At 40.2% G+C, this 25,979-nt stretch overlaps 1 protein-coding gene across 1 annotated transcript in view; it reads right to left on the reverse strand.

Annotated features, from left to right (window-relative positions):
* ca (RCC1 and BTB domain containing protein claret) overlaps positions 1–25,240 on the reverse strand; it is an 86,847-nt gene extending 61,607 nt beyond the window's left edge. The window contains exons 1-7 of the mRNA XM_071588764.1: positions 25,091–25,240; positions 24,386–24,635; positions 19,936–20,072; positions 6,744–7,075; positions 4,906–5,146; positions 4,640–4,794; positions 2,284–2,451 (exon numbers count right to left, since the gene is read on the reverse strand). Of these exons, the coding sequence (XP_071444865.1) occupies positions 2,284–2,451; positions 4,640–4,794; positions 4,906–5,146; positions 6,744–7,075; positions 19,936–20,072; positions 24,386–24,609 (1,257 nt within the window). The 5' untranslated portion in view covers positions 24,610–24,635; positions 25,091–25,240. The remainder of the gene's footprint in view (positions 1–2,283; positions 2,452–4,639; positions 4,795–4,905; positions 5,147–6,743; positions 7,076–19,935; positions 20,073–24,385; positions 24,636–25,090) is intronic.
* Between the last annotated feature and the right edge of the window lie 739 nt (positions 25,241–25,979).

The raw sequence follows: 25,979 nt of genomic DNA on the forward strand, positions 1-25,979 counted from the left end.
TAGCTAATTTGAGGATTTGAAACCATTAAGAATTCTAGTACTGCGCATGATCCTGTAATCAACCATGCAAGCCTGGCAAATCCCAGTATCCAGTAGCAAAATCCCAGGACGTTTCTCCATAGCTAATTAATAATGAAGCTACCATTTTGAAATTTTAACTATGAATATTACTAGCAAAAACACAGCTTTGCTTGAAGAGGGCAATCCCTTATAAGTTTTGAATAGTAAAGATAAAGGTAGAGGGCTCTTTCTACCCTGCTTTCCTAGCATTCTCACCTCTTTACCATCAGCATTCCATTCATTTCCTCTCAATGCCTCCTATGTACACTTGTCCTGCCTTCTTCAAATTTCTCCCAACAATCTTTTCTCTTCCCTTACTATGCCAAGAACATCACTTTTTTTCCTTTCTGCCAATTTTATACATTTTAGATTCTTCTCCACACCCATGTTTAAAGGTCTTAAATCTATGCTTACCCTCTCATCTCAACAACAAAGTTTTTGAGCATCACAAAAATATACTCCATATTTTCAATAGTTTTATCTTTACATCTTCACTTGAGTTACTGGTCATGAACTACCACTCACCTCTCTCAAAATGTTTCTTTTCCTATCGCATGCTTCTTTCAATGACCCAACTACCCTGCCCAACCCCATCCAAAACACTTCCCAAATAGGTGAAATATATGGGAAAATTATATTTGCTTCAAATGAGTTCTAGCACTTACAGCTTTGAAAACTGGTCCCTGATGAAACTTCCTTGAATAATTTTTAAAGAGCTTAAGAATTTTTAATTCCCAACAAACCAATAAATTTCAGTTACAAAAAGGATATAAACTTATGATAAAATAAAAGAGAAAAAAGTTCATATTTTCTTGAATTTATAGTCATTTTCTAGTTCTTTTCACCAAAACGTTTTTAGTTCAAGCAGCCATTGGGTAACATTTGTGAGAAGGCAAAGTTTCAAGTTAAACTTCAAAAAAGTTTCCAGCCCAGCCAAAGTTTTCATAACTTGAAAATTAATACCATGAATTGGGGACCATGATTACAAATAATAACTGGGACACAGCCTATAACATTCTCAGGAGAGGAAAGAAGAATCAAGTAATGGAAGAAGCAGATGAAAGAGGCTACTCTAGGAGATGTAACTTTGCCTCCAACTGAGAAATGGAGCAGGAATAGGAAGGTTATAAGAGCGTATTTCCTGGATAAATGGGAACGGTAATGGGACACTTAAGGAAAGGGAAAAACAGCCAGACAATTTTTACTTAGCCTGAAGGAAAGAATGAAGATCAACTCCAAAACTTACAAAGAAATTACGCAAATGTTAACAGGGCACGGGGAGTTTAGATCAAACCTAGGTAAAATAGGAGGGGACCTATGAATGCATGATAGGGGAAGATACGGCAATATAAAGAGTCCTTTATTGCCCAATTAATGCCACCAAAAGACGCTAACAGGAAGCTATCCTTAGATATTTGTATAACATCCAACAAATTGGGAAATATCTACACGAGGAACCGATTAGGAAAATATTGGATAGACATATCAATAAAAGATAAAGCAAGAATGGGGAGAGCAATGGAAAAGAATGGCATGTAACTCATACATTGTATTTTGTAAAAATTAACGAAATTGTATTGGGGGTTTAAAAATAAGGCACCGCAAAAATTTAAATTGAAACAATAAAACACCCAATTCTAATTGAACACGCCAAATTATTATTATTATGTAGGGAGCACTAAGAACCAATTTTCAATCAACTTAGTATCATGACTCTACATAGATTTATATGTATTTATAAATTTCTTTTCAGCATTGAAGAAAACCTAAACTCCTCTGAAAGTATAGTCAATGTATATCAAATATTATACCAGAAAAATCAATAAGCCAATGATGCCATAGTGTAGGATATCAAACAGAACGTACTCATATAACATATAAAGCTGAATTTTTTCAATCTCCTCCCTTTAGAAATGAAAAATTGTCACCCTATCATGATTTAAATGTGTGCTTAACTGTTGGCAGGCATCTCAAGAATTTTATTCATACAGTGAATTTATTTAATATATGAAAAGTGGACAAATTATACAGTCAAAATATTTTTTGATGACTTGTTTCAGGCTAGATGGGTTATTTTCTCATGTGAAATAAAGGTGTAACCCCAGACCAATCTTCAACCATTACCACACTTTGAATGTGGTTATTGTACCTCCCAGGCCAGAATGAACAAGATTTAGTTGGGTTAATGGTATCTGAAAGTACTTCAGCTGACCCTCAACTTACAGTATTGTCCTCAAGGCAGCTCTCAGACAGTCGGCATGAGACCACAGTCAATGTCTCCGATGAATGGTCAGTGGCAAAAATAAAGCGATCAGTGAGAAGGACATCATGACATAAGGGAGGTAGGCGATGAATGTCGAGGGGCACTAATTCCAGTTCCATTGTATGCACCTGAAGGATAGATATACACCAATTGATAAACATGAAGCAATGAATATAGCATGTATTAAGCCTCTAAAATTTCATAAATAAATTGTACATTTTGATTTGGTCCCCTTAGGTATCAGGAATCCAAATACATCAACCCTATACAGAGCTGCAACATACAATGCTTATCGTCACAAACATTCAATATCACACTCAAAGAATATCTCAGAATAATGTTCACCTTAACTTTAAATCACATAAATGACTCCACAGCTATTTATATTAACATTTCAATGCAATGAAAAAGCATTCTAAGATTTTGATAACTCTATGATTTCTGGCCAAAACACTCTGCTCCCCTTTGCAGTTCTATGAATAAATGCATTTTCTGTCCACCCAAAGAGCATTAAAATGAAAGTGAAAAACAGAAATTGTACAATCATAGAAAAAATGAGTTATGTATATATTCCTTAATAATCGAAACAAAAACATTGAGGATGTGGTTCCCATTCTCACACCAAGCGATTTGAAGAACCAGCGTTAAAAAACTTGTCATTCTCTTTTTCCATTCTCACTTTAAATATAGATAATTTTACTTCCAAATAATAAAAAAATATATTTCATCATCATCCGTAGTTCAATCTAATGATTGGTTTTACTGCAGCCCTCCATTCGTCTGTGTTCAGTGTTATGTCCTCACCCCCTTATAGCTTCTCTGTTTTACATCCTTCTTAATCTGCCCGATGTACTTATCTCTTAGTATTCCTTGAGGGATCTTCCCTTCAATTTTCCTTTTTATGTTTCCAATTAATCTATTATGCCTTAAGGTGTTGAGTGATAAATCCATTCAGTTCTTTGCCATAGACTTCTCCATATTGTCTTTTCCTGTTTCGTTCTTCATTTGGTCGGTCCATTTCATCTACAGTGTTCCCTTCCAGGATTGTGAAAATTCCATGTTTTTGAACCCTTAACATTTAACATATACCAATCATCACGGAATTTCTCTGCAACTTCTGAATAAGCACTCAGTTTCCCAATGACATGCCAGAGCTTGAATTGATGGAGCCATCTTTGAGAATATTCATAATTTTCAGTAATTGTTTAATGCACACTGTAATTATTTCATATTGTGTACCATTAATTCACCTGAAACAGATACTTCTTCACTGAAGAACACACTGAAACATTGATCTGATACTTGATCAAAATCATCTACCAGTAATTTAAATAATGATTTCTAATTACAAGTGACTTTAGGTGAGTAATTCTTCACATTATTATTATTATCAGCAATCTACCCTTTAAGGTAGATTTTTGATGGACACAATCTAACAAACAGTACAACGACAATTCCCAAGTCTCTCTTAACAAAACATAACCCAACATCCAACATAACAATAGTTCAACTCCATATATGTATTTCCTTTCTCCCTTCATTCCATCCAACATCCCTATCCTACTCCTGCCCCTTCCTCGCCTCCCTAACATTCTCCCCTCTATCAAAGCCTTCAAACATGCAATCACCAATCAAAACGCCCTGATTCCATCTTACCTATCTTTTCTTAAATTTCTCCCAACAGTCCCCTCTCCTCTACCACCATACCTACCACTTCCTTGTTTGTTTTCCTTTTAGTAAACTTCACCTTATCCATCCTTCTCCACACCCACATTTCACCAGCCTCCAATATATGCCTATCATCTTGCTTCAATGACCATGTTTCCGTACCGCTTGCAGAATATCTTAATATTGTTTCCTAAAATCATAAACTGTACAGCTGCCAATCCATATTTTTCACAATTTATTTTCCCATAGGTAACCATTTGCAGTTGTTTCAACAACTTGAATTTTTTCCAAATGTGCAAATTTTTGCTAAGGTTAATTTCACATTCACTTTGAAGTTTTAACTTTTCTTTAATATTATAATTACTTGAATCAATTCAAGCTCTAATGAAGACAGCAATCATGCAACAACTACCTTCAATTTTAAACCAATCAATCAAACTTAACACATGAGTTATGACACAAATATAATTGCCAGATGAAAAGTATTTCTGCAATTTTTTTTCAAGCATCAGAGTTTTTTAATATTCTGAATTATTAATTCTAAGTTTTGAAGGCTGTACTCCATTTAGACATTTCAATGATCTTCTCTACTGGCAGTTATACCAGAAGTTTCTCAAAACTATAAATTCCGAATTTGAAAATACTTACTGTTAAAATACTTGATGGAGCATAATAGCCAGATAAAAGATGATGACCCCTGGAATTCTGGGGGCAGATGAATGTCTCTCCAACCTGGAGGCCTAATTTCTCTGGTACGAGAGAGATGGAGCGCTTGTGGGGCACTCCATCATCACTTGTAATATCTAAAGGCAAAACAAAAGAAAAATACAATTAAACAGGGACTAAAAGTATTTATTTCAAATTGTTTTGAAATTTTTTTCCCGCTTCCCTCAATGCAAGAGATGAACACTCACCGCCCCCTCGGAGGGTATTAGCACTCCCAGCCCCCGCCTTCCTAGTCTCAGCCAACTTCTGCTTGATCAATGTAATCTTCTCCACAGACAATTGCTTCAAACCCTGCAGGCGTGACCGGGGCATGGGCCCAACACCCCTGCTCCCGGGGCTACTTGAGTCCAGTCGATCCAGAGGCCAGCAATATCCATTGTCCCTCTGTTCCAGCAATAATTTCCATTGCTCTCGGCTGTTGTTGGTTATCTAAAGCACATGGACAACAGGATCAGCATATGTTTAGCAATTTTAAGAGAGGCAACATTAGCCTACAGAGCAATTAGTAAAAAAATTCAAAAAGGAAAAAATTGAAGTAAACTCTAGATTGCCCATTTTGCATTATCTATGTTATGTTTTTCACCGTATCTCAAAACTTTACTAAAATTAAAATCATAAAGATAATTAAATTCTTTGAAACTTCTACACATTTTTCCTTTAGATACAAGTTTGAAATTCCTCAGCCTTCTCAAAAAGGTTTTTAATACACAAAATCATAACTTGTCAACAGTATTTCATGTTTTAATTAAAACATTTTTGTACAATCCATACTTTCCCATTATCATTTGCCTCCCATTCATTAGCCCTAAGAATTCCATGCATGGTTTGTATAAAAAGTATCGAGAAATGTTTAGGAAAAATAATTTATTTTAGATATTGCTATAATGCCTCAAAATTCTTGAACAAAACTCCCTTGAGCATCAACATACTTTAGCCAGCACCTTTCCCACGACTTGGTAGGCGGATTCCAGAAGGTCCTTAAGGGTGCACTTGCAAGTTTCTTTGACAGCACTTAGGGTCCCATGGTGGTGTCCTTTGAGAGGGGATTTCACTTTTGAGAATAGGAAATAGTCTGCTAGTGCCAAGCCAAGACTGTGAGGTGGCTGTGGAATTTGTCACAATTCCATCACAAAAGGTCTTTGCAAGCAGACACTCGACTCTGTTCTTGGTCATCCGACAAGACCTTCAGGACGAGTTTAGTGCAGATCTTTTGAAATGCCAAATTTGCAGTGATAATGGTATGCACTGCCATCTTATTAATGCCAATATTATCTGTGATCATGTGCAGAATTAAACAAAGAGTCTGAATCCAGCACTTAATGCACAGGTCAGGAAAAAATTGTTGCTAATACTTTTTATACAAACCTTGTATTCTCCTTTAAGGCAAATGAACACATAGTTTTACTATGTATTCATTTGCCTTAAAGCCTAAAAATTCATGTATTTACTATGCAAAAAATAAGTCATTAACTATCCACACTGCATTATTGTAATCAGTATCAAAGTATCAATATGAATCCACATCGGCGATCCTTTTTTAAAATTCATCCTTTGCCAGTCATTTCTTTTTCCTGGCCACATGATTGGCTTAGCTTCCTGAGGAAAATACATTCTGCTATTCACTTGATGATAATTCTGCGTTCTTGTGAAACTATTATTCCACCCTCATTAAAATAACTAAAAAATTGTAAATTCCATTGCTAAACAAACTAATTAATTACACAAAATGAAAAAAGGAGTCTTTTTACATATCTGTTTATATTATGACTATATCTCCCACAAATAATTTGGTTATCCATGGTTTTTAATCACCCATCTTGCATCCATTAGCCCACGGCTAATCGATATTTTACTGTACATTCATGTAGATGACTTTCCATGGCAAAATATCAACAATATTTACCCTTGTACCAGAATGCAATGGTGCCATGATTATATTCTCATGCATGTCAATGGCTTCCATTTTTATCTTCCGCTGTTGAGCCAGATCACGCAAAAGGAGGCTAAAATGATGAACACATCATACCAATAGGAAGATGGAGTCAAGTGAGTTGTTGTGACATAGGTGCAGTGACTTGACAGCCCCTGTGATGCCTGTCGAGCCCACACTCGTCCCAGTGGCCAGGTCCACAAACAGCACCTCACCACGATCACCACCAAGCACAGCCACAGGCCCCCATTGTGAATTTTCCCACCACGTAACGCAGGTAGGGTGCAGAGGGAAGTGCACATCTTGCCTGGGGGGAGGAGGGAAGGAGGTGATGTCCCGCGTAGCCCATCCATGTCGTGAAACTACACCTGTAGAGGTGCCCGAAATCACTGCTAACACAGGAACCAGAGTGAATGAAGCATCCGACCCTATGGGAAGAGAAGAGAGAATTTGTGTCATTCTGTGAAAGATTATCAAACAGATGATGCTTCATGAAGGATTGCTTGTGATGAAGTTTGATTACATTCATTGCAAAACAGTTTTTGCCTGAATGTTTATTGCAAACGACTATTCAGAATGAGACATTTCGATTAAATACAAACTGAAAATCTGCAAATTCTGTGAATTAATCAATTAACAGCAAATCATGTGAATACAGGATATTGGTGGAATCGAATTTTTTAAGTTTATCTCCTATTTATTGCTCCCTGGTTTCATTTATGGATTTCCATACCCCTTATTAGCTATGTTTCCATTTCTCTTCCATTGCACCAGTCTGCCTTTCCTCACCCACAATTTCTTTAGAGCCAGTTGATACTCCTTTTTAATTGTCATGGTTAACCCATATACACACCACTTCCTCAACCATCTTCCCTGTTTATATCCTCCCGAATCTGAGGTTACTCTTCATCAGTATTAAATTATGATCTGAATCACAATCAGCTCCTAGGAAACTATACAAATCAATAATGCTAATCCTAATGCTGTGCCTAACCATAATACACATGGTCTAACATCCCTGGGCACTTTCCACGCATGCCTATGCCTAATGCTGCATTTTGTACTCCGGTCTCTTCACTCAATTCCACAAGTCTACTTGGCACATAATTTTTAAATAGCCCAGATTGAAAAATGGTGGCGACTAAAAAAAACTAAATTTTCTTTTCATATAAATTTATTTTTTTGGATTTTTTACGCAAAATATTGTTAAGCATTCATGCAGTGCTTTTATATTTTACAATTTTTCATGGAATAATATATTTTTTGAAACATTCAACCACATTATTACGTTCACATGTATCTCCGATATTGTCTCTCTTCTTCCACCTTTTCCAACTTTTCTGTTAGAACAAACAACACATCATTATGCTTTTAGTTGGGATGAGGTATGGAACATGCCATCTAAACACTGCTCTAGTTTGTGCATAATTTAACCTTGGAAGTATGACTACCATATTGGAATTCTCCAAAGAGTCCAGGTACAAATTTTGCATGTGATATCACTTATTCATTTTTTCTTTTTGTATTTCTTTGTAAAATATATATGAATTTACAAAGCTGAACTCATTATCCCAGAAAAATAATTTTTGCCACCATTTTAGTCTTTCTTATTAAACAGTATGTGATGTGGGTACTGATCTGCCATATCTAATCCCCCCATGAACTTTGTACAGTTTGTCATGACCTTGGGCTTGAGAACTATTTCTTTCCCACTACCACGCATTCTCTTTTCCACAGGCTCAGTCTCTGCTGTATCCCATATGCTAAGCGTTGTGACTATCCTTTTGCCTTTCCATACTAGAAGCATTGTATTATCATTCCTACGAACCACTATCTCTAATTTCTTCAGCTTAGGGTCTTTGATAACAGCTGGATTGTCTTTCCTATTGAGCATCATTCTGTTTTCTTCTTCAGTCAAGTGTGTTTTCTTCTTGAGCAAGTCCTGTGCAAGAGTGACACTAGATAAATTGCTAACAGTGAATAAATGATAGCCTTGAGGATCAGGAATGAAATTGAAGATTTCAATCTATCTATCATGAAGTTCTAAAGCTATTCCACTAGTAAAACATAATAAGGGACAAATGAATGTACATAACCACACTTGAGATCTGAGAAAATATATAGACAAATACCCCATTTTGTTGGCTTTTTAGAACTATATGTGATGAAGTAGACCTTTCCCTTGAAACCAACAGCCTCATCAGCAGCAATCTCCCTACTAAGACAGAATCTCTTCCTAAATTTCATTTCCAGATATAACAAGGAGTTTACCTTCTCACTTCTTGCTCTCAAATCTATACTTGACTTTTCATTGTTTTTCAAAGACAAAATCCAAAATATTGTCGCAGCGCTCCGAATCCGCGACAACAAGGGTTGAGGGTATTAATTAAATAACAAGAGCGGTCTTCGGTACGGGTATTTTTATGTGCGTAACAGAAGGTTTGACAGTATGGCGGTACACAGCTCATGAGACAATGCCGCGAGAGAGTAGGAAGTGAAGGGAAGACTTGGGTAGGTACTTACAGGAGGACAAGAGGATTGACCGGGCTGAAGGGTGACCAGAGGCGTCGTCGGCGTCGAGTCGTCGGAAGGAACCGGCCGGGGGATGGGATGTAGACCGGTAACTCGAGCGAGCTGGTCTGGAGGTATCGGTGAGGAAGGGACCGAACCCTTACGTAGAGAGGCTGGTCCGGGGAAGCGGGGATAGGGAGCGGGCGTGGACCGAATTCCGAGCGGAGCACGGCTGGTCCGAGGTTATGGGCGATCAGGATCACACTGGCGGGCCACCCGTCTGCCGAGGATGGTCACCCTTTTATCGGAGCTCAGGGTACAAAGGGTAGTCTCTCTTGTGACGCACGGCAGGGCCGGGGGAATCACTCGTGACTCCGCTCCTGACTCACAACGTTCTCCCGGTATCAGTCCCCGGACTGATTAGCCGGTGGTCGCGGCGGTGGTTTCCAAGAGTTTGATTGTGCTGACGCATAACCCTTGCAACACCACCCTCGCGGTAAAAGAAAAAGGCTCCGCGGGGTTTAGAATCCTAACTCAGCTTGTCACAAGAGAAAACTCCCAAATAGTACCCTGTCTCAGCGACAGCTCATGAGAACACATAAAATACATATACAACACCTTATACCGGAAAAATGACAGGAATATATATACACATGTGTTAACCCTCGAGTATGAACAATACCTCCACCACTAGCTATATATGACATATAGAAAAAAAACAGATATATATCTACGTATATAATTTTAGTAGTCTGTCTGTCTCTGACACACATAAGTTTTTTTTTTAATCACTATCCCAGAGATTATCATCATTCTGGCATTCCTTATCCACAGTTTTACACATTTTGCGCATCAGGGAGTTGGGGAAACAATGGCTCGTTCCTTGAAATGTTGTATATTTGGAGTTGTGGCGTTACAGTGGCCGGGAGGCGCTCAAGTCTGTCTGTAGGGCTGGCTTCACTTTTATCTTCTTTCTCACGGCAGAATCGCCAGAGACGTGGAATCACTACACAACACAACACAATGATTGCACTCGCTACAGTCACTCCAGAATAATTAATAAATTGAATGTTAGAGCTTAAGGGGGATAACATTTTCACGTTTCTTGCCATATCGGTTTGGGAAATGGTCGGAACATTGTGCGTATTTAGTTTTTCTACTGAGGTGAATGCTTCGGCTAAACCATCTGCCGCCGTTAGAGCAACAGGCTCACTACTTCTTAAGTCGATATTAATATCCGGCAGAGGTTCTACGGACACATCCCGGTCAAAAGAAAAACTAGTTTCGTACACAACGGACGTGGCTCCCAGAAAAACATGATCACTGCTAGCTGAACACCCTGGAGGCAAGGTGAGGCTTCCTTGACCGAAGATAGTTATTCGCGAAATTTTCATTGTGCAAGCAATAACCAATGTAATATTTTTACTGACACTATAATGCCAGATCCCCGGATACTGACTTTTCAAGAAAACTGCGTAATTAGATTTAGTAAGGAGGATCTCGCAATTCTCCCTTATTAGCTTACTTTGATTCCGAAATACCGCAATATTGCACGAGCTGGATAAACTGGTGTGAATAGGATAGGAATATGGACAGATATCTATGCCATTCCGGAAACAATGTCGCCAGTACTCATCTGGAAGCAATACGTATTCCTTGCCATTTGCAGAGACCCCGAGGTAAGTCGAGTCGGGTCAAAGGATGACCGCTCGCTTATGGTTCGAGTCAACCGAAGGGAAGGCGTGCGCCTTATACACCTGGAAAACCGATCCTCGCCGATATAACGGAAATGCCACCAATAATGTGAGGCTCTTCCCTTGTCTTACGATGCGTGCGTGGGCGGATTTGTAGACCGAGAGAAGGTCGCTCCCGTACTGGGCGAATTCCGTATCTGGCCGCAGCTTAGAGCGAGCATTTCTAATGATCTCTCTGAGTTGGTCAAGGGGTAGGGTGGAAGGAGTCAGTTTATTAAGCTCGGCCAACATTACTGTATTGCGTATGTAATTGAGATCGCTTAAGAGCCCCGATATGTGACGCGAAATAGCCGAAAAAACTAGATGAAGGATATGAAATAAATTATCTTGATAGCGGCTCTCGGAGAGAGAGTGGGTAACCGAAGCGCTTGTTGTGTAAATTTTATTTTGCAGAAGGCGTAGGATTTTCTCAGTTTGGGAAAGCATTTCATCGTGCCTCTTTAGGGTGCTACTTACATTTTCCAAAAAGGTGAATCTAGCATTGTTTAAATTTTGGGTGTTTTCTGCGACTCGAGATATTTGTTTCTGGAGCTCAACTATTTGATCGTCCGTGGCCGTTCCCGCTAAATAGTGCAGACCATATCCCAACAGATTTAGCATGCCTCTTGTCGCTTTTTTGGAATCCCTATTGGTAGTAAGAGTGTGATAACCGAGTTGAAGCATTCGCTAAGCCAGTGGTCGGACGGGAATCCGGGAGTACCGGATCGGAATCAAATTTCCGCAGCAGCCTTGGGTCAATATTCCGCCCCGGGGTTGGCGGCCGCTCCATCTCCTCGGAGTCGATTTCTCTTGTGTAGATATATGCCTCGTCTTGGCTCCCTCTGCATGGCACTGGTTGAGGTGCACTCCGGAATGTCCCCAGGTCTATCTCGCAGCCCGGAGTGGGTGGTCGTTCGGGAGTCTTGGGGACGTCCCAGTCGAACTTGGAAGTCGGGATAGACGGCCGCTCGGATAGCATTGTGGTCTGGTGACGGTTCAAGTTGCCAGGAGTGGTAAACTGTAGTGGCTCCAGGGACGGTGACTGGTGGTGTGGGTGCCGTCCTCTTGCTGCCATTCTGGAATATTCTTTGGCTATGGTACTCTTCCGGGAAGGGCCCGTAGGTTATAATCATGGGTTTTGGGGATAGGTGGGGGCGGGCTTGCGTTGGAAGGGTTAGAGGGTGGTGTTTCCAGTGAAGGCTCCGTTGGTGTCGTTTTTTCGGCCGGGTTGGGTGAACCTCCGGCATCGTTGTTTAGAAGCACTGGGGGTAAGGGGAACTGCTCTTCGCCGACGAAAAAGTCTGGCGGGAAATTAGGTTCGGGGTCGGGTGGCAAGGGTAGTAGGTTCCTGAGATGAGCTGTGACCAGGCGGCTATTTTGGGTATTCTGAAGGTCGAAGGTAACCGGACTTCTAATTTTGATTACTTTATAGGGTCCTATCCAGCGGGACACTAGTTTCCGCGCCTGACCTTGTCGGAGATTCATGTTACGCAGGAGGACTAATTGCCCGGTGGCAATGGTAGGAAGTGTTAAGCCTCGATTGTATTTCATGTGTTCCCTTCTTGTATTCTCTCTGTTAAATTCAGCCGCTTGTGCGTGCGCTAATTGCAATCTATGTTGAATAACATTCTCATAAGGAGGATCTTCGGCATATGATTTTTTAACAGGCGTTAAAATCGAGTCCCATGGCATCTCTAATTCTCGCCCGTGCATGAGGTATGCGGGAGTGAATCCCGTGATTCTATGCTTGCTGTTTCGGTACACAAATAAAGCAAAGCCAAGCTGCTCGTCCCAATCTGAATGGTCCTGTGACACATAATACGAGATAACATTAGCAAATGATTGATGGGCACGTTCCAGGCGTCCGTTGGCCCCAGGATTATGAGGAGAGGTGAAAATAGATTTGATTTGAAGTTTTTTGCATATGTTTTTCATGAGTTCAGATGTAAAGTTAGCTCCCCTGTCCGTTAATATTTGTTTAGGCACTCCATGTCGGCAAATAAACTTTTCTACAAAAATTTCCGCGATCGTCTGAGCCGACTGATTGGGTATCGCGAAAGCTTCAGGGTATCGCGTAAAGAAATCTTGACAAGTTAGAATGTATCTGTTGCCTCGAGCTGACGTAGTTAGAGGCCCCACTATGTCCAAGGCAACCTTCTCTAATGGGTAAGAGGCTTCCGTGACTGGTTGAATGGGGATTTTTTGCGGTTGCATCTTTCGTTTTTTACATGCCAGACATTGCTTTATATACTTTACTATATCCGTATAACATCCATCCCAATTGAAGTATCGCTGCACGATTTCTAAGGTTTTATCGATTCCGAGGTGCCCGCCGAGCGGATTGTCGTGGCATTGTTTTAAAATGTAAGCTCGCATGCTCCTGGGGGCACAAATGGTAAATCGGGTTCCCGGTTCCTCCGTGTGAACTTTGTAAAGAACGTCATTCTCATCATAAAACAAATTCGGATAGTGCTTCCTCGCCTGCTCGTGCAAGAGTTTCAGATCTGGGCAAATTAATTGTTCCCTTGAAATTTTATCCTTATCCCACGCGGGTTGATGGGATTCTACCAACGTATTTACTGTACTGTTACTAGGCGTTAACCTAGAAAGGGCATCTACATGGGTTATGCTCTTGCCTGGCTTGTGGATAATTTCAAACGCGTACTCACTCAGTTCCATTATCCATCTTGCCATTCTCGGCTTCGGTTCTGAGAGAGTTAACAGCCATTTTAGAGGCTTATGATCGGTGTGAAGGATGAATTGTCTCCCTAGCAAATAAATGCGAAACTTCTTCACCATCTCTACTACGGCTAAACATTCAAGTTCTGTGGCAGAATAAGATTTTTCGGCTTTATGCAACTGTCTACTTGCACATGCAATAGGATGTTCGCCATCCTCAAAAATTTGGGAGAGTATCCCACCGATGGCTTGTTGGGAAGCGTCCGTCGCAAGGAGGAAAGGTTTGGAAAATTCGGGAAATTTAAGAATAGGTTGGGTCGTAAGACACAACCTCAAGTGTTCGAATGCGTGTTGTTGATCCTCACCCCAGAAAAACACTGCATCTTTTTTCAATAATGGAGTGAGAGCACTGGACTTTTTTGCGAAATTTGGAATGAATTTCCTGTAATATCCGACTAATCCTAGAAAGGATTGTAATTCTGGCACGCTCGTTGGGGGCGAAAAATGCTTTATGACTCCTACTTTGTCTTCATCGGGCTGTAATCCATCTGCGGTAATTAAATGGCCCAAAAATTTGACTTTTTCTTGAAAGAATTGGCATTTCTGGGGTTTGAGTCTTAGGTTTGCTGTCCTTAGCCGACGAAATACTTCCCGAAGACCTGCCACATGTCCTTCAGGAGTGGAATCGTAACGGAGGATATCATCTAGATAGCATACGCAACCACGGTATATCAATCCGTCCAGAATTGTGGTCATTAACCGCATGAAAGTAGACGGAGCGTTCGTCAACCCAAAGCTCATTCTATTACATTCAAAATGTCCATCTGGTGTGCTAAAGGCTGTGTATTCCTTGCTCTTGTCGTCTACCTCGACCTGCCAATAGCCGCTGCAAAGATCCATGGTAGAAAAATATTTCGCGCCCCCTAGCTGGTCAAACGTTTCTTCTATATTTGGCATCGGAAATACTTCCTTTTTTGTGACATTGTTCCATGCGCGGTAATCTATACACGGGCGGTATTGTGTCGGGATTCCGTCTCTACCCTTTTTTTTAACCAAAATAATTGGTGCCGACCAGGGGCTCGTCGAAGGTGATATCACTCCTTGCTGTAACATGTCTTTAATTGCATTGTCTAATACGGATCTCTGTGAATGAGGGACACGATATGGTCGCTTATTGATTGGCGTGGAAAGGCCTATGTCTATGGTGTGTTTTACTACGCTGGTGCAGCCCAGGGGAACGCCGCCGTGCACAAAAATATCTCTGAATTCTTCTAATAGGTCACGTAACGGCTCTCGGGCGTCTTCTGGTACGTTATTTAGGCTGAATTGAACCATGAATTCCCCTTTTTCTCTATCGTTCGGCCATATTTCTGCCTCCTCTGCGACAATTATTTCGTTCACGTAGGAGGCCTTTTCTGCGTGCACCCCGGCTGTCGAAAATTCCAAACCCTTCGGAAAGATTTTCTCGCTTTTGTGCATGTTACCCAGTAATATCGGAAGTGTTCCATCGTCCATTACTTTTGCCACTACCGGAATTACGATTACGTCTGTTATGTCCGGTACTTGAAAATTATCTAAGAAAACCTCCTTTCCGGCTAAATTAGTATTCCTTGCTGTTGTTAGAACGTATGATAACGGAGGAATCTTTAATTTTTCCTCTATACGGACCACTTCTGATCCCCTTTCCTCTTGGGTCAAAAAGTAAACAGGCTCCACAATTAGTGGTACTGTGCAGTCTTTGTCTATCTCCTCATCGCTCGTTCTCCCAAAGCTAATCTCCCTTGAACCAAAATCGGGCCTCGAGTTATTTTTATCATTGAAAGAGACTACGGTCTGCCCCAAGTCATCGTCATTGCCCAAAAATTCAAAACGTTTCGCAACTGACGGCACGGCCCAATCATCGCCTGTCTCTCTCTCGTCGCATTTTCCCTCTAAGCGAGTCTCCTCTGAACCGAATACGGACTTAGAATGTTTTTCTGTAGGAAGAGAGACTACGGTCTGCCCCAAGTCATCGTCATTGCCCAAAAATTCAAAACGTTTCGCAACTGACGGCACGGCCCAATCATCGCCTGTCTCTCTCTCGTCGCATTTTCCCTCTAAGCGAGTCTCCTCTGAACCGAATACGGACTTAGAATGTTTTTCTGTAGGAAGAGAGACTACGGTCTGCCCCAAGTCATCGTCATTGCCCAAAAATTCAAAACGTTTCGCAACTGACGGCACGGCCCAATCATCGCCTGTCTCTCTCTCGTCGCATTTTCCCTCTAAGCGAGTCTCCTCTGAACCGAATACGGACTTAGAATGTTTTTCTGTGGGAAGAGAGGCTACGGTCTGCCCCAAGTCATCGTCATTGCCCAAAAATTCAAAACGTTTCGCAACTGACGGCACGGCCCAATCATCGCCTGTCTCTCTCTCGTCGCATTTTCCCTCTAAGCGAGTCTCCTCTGAACCGAATACGGACTTAGAATGTTTTTCTGTAGGAAGAGAGACTACGGTCTGCCCCAAGTCATCGTCATTGCCCAAAAATTCAAAACGTTTCGCAACTGACGGCACGGCCCAATCATCGCCTGTCTCTCTCTCGTCGCATTTTCCCTCTACTCTTCTTGAGGTGTGAGATTCTCCTGAAGAATATGTTGATCTCGTATTTAACTGGTCATTTCCAGGCTCATTGTCACCAAAGGAGATAAGATCTACGTCGGCTGCCGCGGAAGGTCTGGATTCTAATTTTACTTCGTGGTTTTCATTCACCTTCATGGTCTCGTGCGTTAAGGATATGCTACTACCATATTTTTTCATAAAATCTAGCCCGATGATTCCCTCGTACGGAGTTACTCCGAGATCTGCTATTAATGTGTCGTGAGGGTACTGGATTCTGTCCATAACAAATTTTACGCAACTTTGGCCGATTATTGATAGTGCGTGACCGGAAGCACTCCTTACTGGGCGATCGTAGGGTGATATTTCCAACTCGCCAAACGGGAATACCTTCTGATGAATTATTGTGACGGCAGCACCGGTATCCACGAGGAACCAATAGCTTTTGCCCAGTACCTCCACTCGAACCATGATCCCGCTCGCGGGAGAAATGGCCAAAATTACTTCGTCCCCGACCCCTGGGTCGGGGCCGATCCATTTCCCTGACTGGAATTATTGGATTTAGTAGGGCATTCTAGAGGGCGGTGACCCGATTGCTTGCAAAGACCGCAACATAACAGAGGACAATTCCTGGAGGGATGGCCAGTTTCTCCACAGTTGAAGCAATTTCTTTGGTTTGATCTACAATAACGAGCTATGTGGCCCACTCGTCCACAGGAGTAACATTTTCTGTCCGCGTTTGTGACATCGCTACCGCGAGACCATCCTTGGCTGGGAGCGGTGATGGGAGCAGGAGGGTTGCTGGTAGCGGAGCACCGTAGGGAATTGATTTGGTTGGGGCAAGAACAACGACTCGGTTCCCTAAATTCTGTCTGAGATGAATTTTTAATTGTCATCGAAGAGAACCATGGCGGCGCTGCATTATCTTGCGGAATTTGGAGAGAATTGATCATAGATTTACTGGCATAATTCCTAACGTTAGATTCCTCACTTAGTGCAAATTCTTCTGCTTCCAAGATACACTTAGGATTTCGTACCAACACAAAACGTCCTATTTCTTCCCGTAATCCCAGCAAAAATTGCGACAAAAGCCGATTTTCTATCATTGCTCGTGTTCCTTCCAAATTAGGATCCTTGAGTGTTCCCTGCAATTGGCGAGCTATTTTCCTAAGCCTTGTGGCATAGGCCGACACGCCCTCGAGAGGCTGCTGCACGCAGTTGGTGAATGTACGCTCTAATAACAGAGGTGATACCCGAGACGAAAACCTTCGCGTAAGATAAGTTGAGAAATTTTCGAAATTATCAAGGACATGGGGATTGGCGGCAACAAAATCTGCGGCAGATCCATTGAGACGCAAACGAGCGATGCAAAGTGTCTGAGATTCACTCCACGAACAAAGATGACTAGTGAGTTTTACGCATTCTAAAAATTTTTCCACGGAAACATCGTCTTCTCCGCTAAAACAAGGCACGAAGTAAACGTGCGCACCTAAGGCTGGCGGGTGAGGAGTGACTCTTGCCTCGTTACAAGAGCCATTTGCGGATGGAGTTATTGTATTAACGCAAGGGTCCATTTCGATTAAAGTTTGATTTACTCGGGGGGACGCTTCCACAGGAGACATAGACGGGAATGGGGGAAAACAGCTCAACCAGGCCATGGCAAGAAATTATATAACGTATAGCACAAAATAAATAATAAAGAGATAACCAATCAAGGCTTCACACAATAGGTTAAGGCAAGATATGAATACTTTGAACAAGTGCTATTGACCGCTCTCGATTAAAGGATTTAATGGCTGTTCAAATGAAAAGGTTTCGGAGCTAAACTTACACCGTCAACCCCACACCTGACACCAGTTGATGTCGCAGCGCTCCGAATCCGCGACAACAAGGGTTGAGGGTATTAATTAAATAACAAGAGCGGTCTTCGGTACGGGTATTTTTATGTGCGTAACAGAAGGTTTGACAGTATGGCGGTACACAGCTCATGAGACAATGCCGCGAGAGAGTAGGAAGTGAAGGGAAGACTTGGGTAGGTACTTACAGGAGGACAAGAGGATTGACCGGGCTGAAGGGTGACCAGAGGCGTCGTCGGCGTCGAGTCGTCGGAAGGAACCGGCCGGGGGATGGGATGTAGACCGGTAACTCGAGCGAGCTGGTCTGGAGGTATCGGTGAGGAAGGGACCGTGTTGCAAGGGTTATGCGTCAGCACAATCAAACTCTTGGAAACCACCGCCGCGACCACCGGCTAATCAGTCCGGGGACTGATACCGGGAGAACGTTGTGAGTCAGGAGCGGAGTCACGAGTGATTCCCCCGGCCCTGCCGTGCGTCACAAGAGAGACTACGGTCTGCCCCAAGTCATCGTCATTGCCCAAAAATTCAAAACGTTTCGCAACTGACGGCACGGCCCAATCATCGCCTGTCTCTCTCTCGTCGCATTTTCCCTCTAAGCGAGTCTCCTCTGAACCGAATACGGACTTAGAATGTTTTTCTGTAGGAAGAGAGACTACGGTCTGCCCCAAGTCATCGTCATTGCCCAGGCCGGGGGATGGGATGTAGACCGGTAACTCGAGCGAGCTGGTCTGGAGGTATCGGTGAGGAAGGGACCGAACCCTTACGTAGAGAGGCTGGTCCGGGGAAGCGGGGATAGGGAGCGGGCGTGGACCGAATTCCGAGCGGAGCACGGCTGGTCCGAGGTTATGGGCGATCAGGATCACACTGGCGGGCCACCCGTCTGCCGAGGATGGTCACCCTTTTATCGGAGCTCAGGGTACAAAGGGTAGTCTCTCTTGTGACGCACGGCAGGGCCGGGGGAATCACTCGTGACTCCGCTCCTGACTCACAACGTTCTCCCGGTATCAGTCCCCGGACTGATTAGCCGGTGGTCGCGGCGGTGGTTTCCAAGAGTTTGATTGTGCTGACGCATAACCCTTGCAACAATATTTGCAAAAACCAACCCATTTTTAAAGCAGTTTGAAAAAGTAGTAATAAAATGAGAATCAAAATATTTTAAATCATGATGCTGAAAATTCTGCACGATGAATATTTAACTACAGGAAACCTTACTATATGAAACTTAGGGGATCAAGATGGTGCAGCAGTTAGTGTACTGATATCCTTTCCAGAGGGCCCAAGTTCGACTCCTGGAGACAGTGGATTTTTTCAGCAGTATCCTGATGCCTACTGGAGGTTCTTTATGGAGAGCACTTTGAGTGAGTATGCCATTCTTTAGACGGGACGTTAAACTTTGGACCCCTTGCCGCCTTTCATTAAGAGTTGGCTAATGCTGAGGTCGGGTTTCTCTTCACCCTTCCTTCTTTCCCACCCATCCCCAATGGCACAAATGACCTCAGCTGTCAGTTGCCTCTCCTAATACTACTACTACTATTTGACACTTTATTTCAACAATCATTCTTTAAACATTCATGAAGCATTTTTTATTTACATGCACTGCAACTGATTGTATAAACTAATTGTTTTAGTTCATATTAGACACTACTATTATCCTGCAAGATGTTTCATTTATAAAATATGATAATACACTAAAAATATTCACTGCCAACCTCAATTTTACATCAATCTCCATATTGCCTGTTCTTACAGGTCCCTTTTAAAATGTAAATTTAAGGTTTCACAACATGCATTTGTTAATAAATAAGCATAACAAATGCATATCACTAATCTTTCTTTGATTTAAATAGGTCCATTTTCATCATATCATACCTACAAATGCAACAATGAAAATATTCAGGTACACGGTCTGTCACATACCAACAATTAGTAACCAGGCTCCAGATGGGTCAAAAGTTAATGCGACTATAGCCCTCTCTGGATCCAAATACCAAGGGACTCTTTTGACAATTGGAGCCTCCCCACTGCTGGTTTTGAGCAAAAACAAGTCACCACTCCTGAAAAGAGAAACATTCAATGTGTTAATAAAAAAATATAGATATGCATTAAAAACAATACCCTCTTGCGGGAACATAGTGCCTTTCTGGAATCAAATAGTTATACATTAGCATAAATTAATTCTTTAGGGCTTTTGCTTTCTCTCCAGACATTAATACTGGTCTCAATTTCGCCCAAATAAAGACCTCTATCTATCTATCATTAATAGGACAAAGAGAATGATGGAATCAATACAGGGTTCAGCAAGCTAAGGTGGGAAGGTACGAAGGGTAAAATATTGAAGCCACATAGAGGGGACAGAATAGAAAAAATTATGAAAAGTAAACCAAAATAGGTGATTGCAAAGCTTCAATATTCAATTAGACCGGTGAATCAGCTGAATGATCCAATTCAAAGTTCGACATCTCCATTACTTGAATCAAATATTACCCACACACATTATCCTACGGTACATTTCCAATTCCGTCTACATTTGCCAATGAAGATTTTGCATCACATAAAATGCATTCCAGAACTGAGTGTGTATTGAGCACTAATTGCTTATATTTCACAAACACTTTTGAAAAGAAGGAAAGTGAAAGTGATACTGGCCAAATTTTTTTCATAAGGCCATCAAAATATGGAAAATTCAATACGTGCTCAAGTGCATTCGATGGTTTCTGACTTAACTTTGTGGAAGTTCATGTTCATGGAATGAAGAACACAATGTATTTCTCCACTGTTTTTTATTTTGGTACCACTAGTTTCAACACTTAGGCATCATCATCGGGTAAAAATTCGCTCAAGTTGCAATCCATTTATATACCATTCTTGTGTGGGAAGGGGTGGGTGATAGATGGGGGGAAAGAGGAGGGGTTGTGATCAGCATTGATCGGAAGGAGGAGAGGGGTGTTAAGCGTCAGGATAGGCAATTAGTGGGGTTCACAGTGGAGGGGGTGGGGGGGTAGGGTTAGTTTTCAAGGTAGGGTAGCATCTTTCTGTGAAAGAAAGGCCTTCTATGAGCTGGAAATCAGAAGGAATTTGAAAAAGAGCCATTTGGTCAATGAGTTACTGTTTGAACACTTCTCTCCAATCCTGGAAGCATCCCTTTCCTTCATAGAAAGACCCAACTACCCTTTCCCTTCCCCCTCACTGTGAAATCATTACAATTACAATTACTATTTGTTACTGCATTGATAATGCTAATCAGCAAGGTTTCAAAGAAATCTTATCTGTAAGCACGGGTACTTAATTGAATTATTTTGGATCATCTTCACCACCAAATCTTTCTTAATTTCTGGTTTTGGTCTGACAAATTATGGAGACCAGGGAATACAGCATATGACAATACCAGTAACAGCTGAGTGCAGTTAGTTGTGGATAAAATTCAAAATGAAACCAATGAGTGTTCTAAACAGTCATTACTTTATTATGACAGTGATCCATTACAGAAATGGAATAAAAAAAGGCAAAACACTTCCTCTCTTTGCAAAAGGAGCACTTGATTTACTTCTTATTCAATCCACAAACTATTCAACAGAGAGAATTCACTTTTCTTCTAAAAATTCACCCAAAAAAACCTATTTGCCAATTATGTATTCTAATTGCTTAATTTACACTATGTTTCAAGTTGGAATCATTATCTCAGGCTTTTCTGAGGGCAAGCATGCACATGTAATTCTTGCTGTGACTCAATAGTTTAGTCTTGTTGCGTAGGTTCCAAGATTTCATCAGAAACAGTTTTGCTATGGAGGGGTGCAAATACACAACACTTATGGTCGGCACATTTGGACAATGTTCAACAAAAAGGATGTCTTGTGTTTTTCTTACTAAAACTAAATTACAATAAAAATAGAGAACAGGGTGGACATCCATCTTTTAGCTCTACACTAATGAGAGGAAAATTTATTCTTGAAAATCTGAGCTGTAACAGTACCCATAATAATTTTTTATTGATATACCATTAACTGAGTGCCAGGAGTTAGACGATGGGCTTGTCTCATTGATTGATCTTTAAATTGTCAAAACATTTCAATAATTAAAATACATAATAATATGCAATATATCGTTGAACAAGAATTGAATTGGAACTGAGAAACACCATAATTTAAGAAAACTTATTAATTATTTCACGGTATTTTAAAAGATTTCAAATAAAAACCTGGACTCTTTCTAAACCTTCAATAATGCAATTAGTATTCTCAGTAAATCCTTACCATAGTAAGGCAACCACTGTCACAGGGCTTGAGACCAACTAAGTAACCAGTGGCCACTTGACAGTGGAGTTGAAAGCATGGGCACTTATGTGCAATGCTGCGTGGATTCAGTACTGTCTCATGAGTTTTGTTTGACTTTTTAATCATAAATCCTCATCAACTGACTGTCAATATGATTCTTACACTGAGTTGTACTCATGTCACCAGTATGTTTACTCTCCTTTGAGGTATTGGAATTTTGGCATGCAACTTAACTGTCACACACTTACAAGTCACAGGTATACACTTATCCTAAGGGTCAATGAAGTTGAGATGACTGAAGATGTTATTTAAATGAATAAAAAAATGTGCTAATAATAACTTGGTCTACTAGTTGAAGTTCACTTTAGAGGTCATTATGGACGTTCAATTCAATCAAGATATGATTCAAGATACTAATTCCTTTTGGGAGTCAATTCAAAGAAACTTTAGCGATTCAGAGGTCTCTACAGAGAAAGATACTGCACTGGCTCAAATAAAAAATAATGATAGATAAAAGTTCACAAAATAAAAAAGGATATTTTCCCCAAATGACTTCAAGTTGAGAAAAACAAAAGACATAGAGAAATGTTAGTGAGAAACGCACAACAGCAGCATGCAAGGCGATGCCGAAGAACAGAACCAGTAAAAAGTCACTTCCATAAACACAGATTAAAGAGGGTTGAGGATTAACATTCAGATTGACAATGTTGAAATTCATATTGAAGATTAATAAAGTGCACTGATGAAAGACTATATGAAGAATATGGCGGAATTTTTTTAAATACTAATCTCAGAGGAATATGTAACAGATGGAAATAAACATCCATTCCACTCCTTAAGGTTTTTATAGATCTGCAACTAGCGGAGAGTAATCCATAGCAGTTGGCTTGCCTTCGCAAGATCTCATAAACCTTCTTTCCCATATTATTGTGTTCACAATTATACTATATTTATATTCTACCTGCAATGATGATTTAATGTAGTAAGAAGTAGATAGTTCCATTCCCTTCAATAAATGACCACACCATAATCTTTCCCTATAAATGTTTCTTACAATGATATTGTGAAACTTTTCCCATTAATCCATAATTATTATATCATCATCATCTACAAGGGAACAACACCGACTCACAGTATTTGCAATTATATTTCATTATAAATTGGCTACTTATTATTCTATAATAATATCTAACGATGTAGTGAATCATTCCCTTGTTCTTTACTGGAAAATTTCAAGTAATATATGGTTAATCTTCTGAAAGTAAACGTAAAATGTAACACCCAGGAACTCAAAGTTCTCATTAAAATGTTGGTTTATTGAACCTGTGAATCAGTCTTCTTGAGGAAAAAGAAAATTAACTAGTTCCTTTATCCGAAGAACTATCAAACATTGGAATCAAGTAAGAATTTATCGTTGATGGAGGACCCAAATAGGCGATATAAACATATAAAAAAAGTCTGTACTCAGTTTCCAAAACCAAACTTTTTTCTGCTCTTCAAATAATTTTTTAGCATGCATAGAAGGAAATATTCTCACTTGGTAAGTTACGAGTTCTTAAAATGATTGCAAATATGTTGACAAAGGCATCTCCCCCAATGTCTTTGAAGGCATTTCCTGCAAATTTCTTTCCTGTCAACTTTAAATTCTGTTCGTGCCTATACACATGGATACTCCAACAGCAACTCTCACATTTTTTACTCGCGTACACATCAGATCCCTTCTACAAAATATATGTCATTAAAATGACTCAAAATATGGGCTATTAAAAATGATTTTCTTATTTTTACTGCTCCCTTTCCCAAACATTCTCTGCCATGGGCATAAATGAACAATCATTTAAATACTCTAAAGTGAGTTTCATATAAGCAATGATAGGATGAAGCGTGATGAGTAATAAAACGACTCCATGCAAATATTTTTTGCCTTGGGACAATAAAAAATATCATTATTAACAATATCCTAGGCTATCCTGAACGTCCCTCAATAAAATATTCTTAAGAAGCTAAGTTACATTACCATAATTGCAATAAATAACAACTTGAAGGAAAGTATCGCACAATAGTGAGTTAGATATGGGTTTGATAAACTGTCGTACCTGGTAGCAAATGCAACACTTTGTCTCCCAGAAGGGACCGAGCGGTTCTCTTCGGCTTCTTCTATACTTTCTGAATGCGAGCACAGATGGATGTCCCCTATTTCCGGAGGAGCTCTTAGAAGGGGATGCAGGTCAAACAACTTGCGGGATGGTTCCGTGGATTTCACATTGTCATGGGGCACCTTTATATTTTGTTCACGAGTGAGAACGTCCGAGTTGGCCATGGCAGGCCAATTAACTAACTACTCTCCTAAAAAAAAGATTGAGAGAACGTTAGAGCCATTACCTGCGTAAAATTGGCAACAATCCGGTTGAGATCCACTCATAAAAGAATTAAACCAATTTCGATTGAGAATGCACTTCATGCTTGCATATACCATCCCTGTAAAAACTACGATCACATATCAATAAAATAAGATCTTCACCGACGCATATTCTCTATTAATTATTTAAACAATTAAAGAAATAAAGTCGAGCCTTCTGCGATAGATTATACATAAAACTCAATCATTGGCTAATTCGTATCATCGTTACAGAAAGTTTCAGAGTAAAATTAGAAACCGTATTTCATTGTTTGCAATGTACGCGGGCAAATTCATGCCAATACAGTTCTGTTAAAAGCTGGGAAACAGATTATGACTAATAATCAACCTAAACAGTATATTCGTAAAAGGTAAACATTGAAGGAAAAGATTGAAAACTCACCATTAACGAGACAGCTGAAATAACTTCTATTGTTTTGTAATTAGAATGCTTCTAAAATGATAAAAATACAAATATTCGCATATGTCGTATAATTCAGCCTCGTTTCGTATCATTTCTAGTTTTCTCTTCAAGCAAGATTTCTGCTTTCGGTCATTCTGTGACGGAAATTTCACTGAAGTCCGTCTATGCCTACGTCAGGCAATACTACCAACCATTAAAAAAATATTGTTGAATTGGAAGTTAATTATATAATATGTTTGAATATTTCGCATTTTTAAAGTAATAGAGAAACAAAAAAATGTTTAAAATGCAAATTAAAATTTTAACCCTTAGGACACAAGTCTCATGGTACACGCTGTATGGAACCAAGGAAGGAAACTTATAGCATACCAAAAAATTCAAAATCAAGATGTCTTTAAAGTAGATGTTTTGAGGAGTATGATATCTAAAAATCATTTGGGATTTGTTCTTAATTTTTCATTGATTTTTATTATTAATAACAGTGATAGATGTTTTTCTTTCCAATACTTTAAGAGTGGACTGTTATGATAATGATAGACGTGATAAATTGAAGCGAAAATATTTCCTTGTGCAACATTCTGTGATTTTTTCAAATGTATGAAATATAGCAAATGATAACTCTGCAATCAATTGCTAGTTTGACAGAGAATGAGGCCAGTCAAAAAGGGTATAAATGAATAATTTTACTGAGGTAACGTGAACAATATTTTACCACTCCCTTGGATTCAAACAATTAATGTCCTAATCTGCTACATCCAATCCAAAACAAAATCCATTTTTAATTTAATTCACACTGAATTTTTTCAAGCATTATGTTAATGCCGCGGGTTTTCACTGACTACAATACCAGACCCATTCTGCCATGTTG

This window comes from Hetaerina americana, unplaced genomic scaffold, assembly GCF_022747635.1.
Source record: "Hetaerina americana unplaced genomic scaffold, ioHetAmer1.1.p SCAF_3, whole genome shotgun sequence".
NCBI lineage: Eukaryota > Metazoa > Arthropoda > Insecta > Odonata > Calopterygidae > Hetaerina > Hetaerina americana.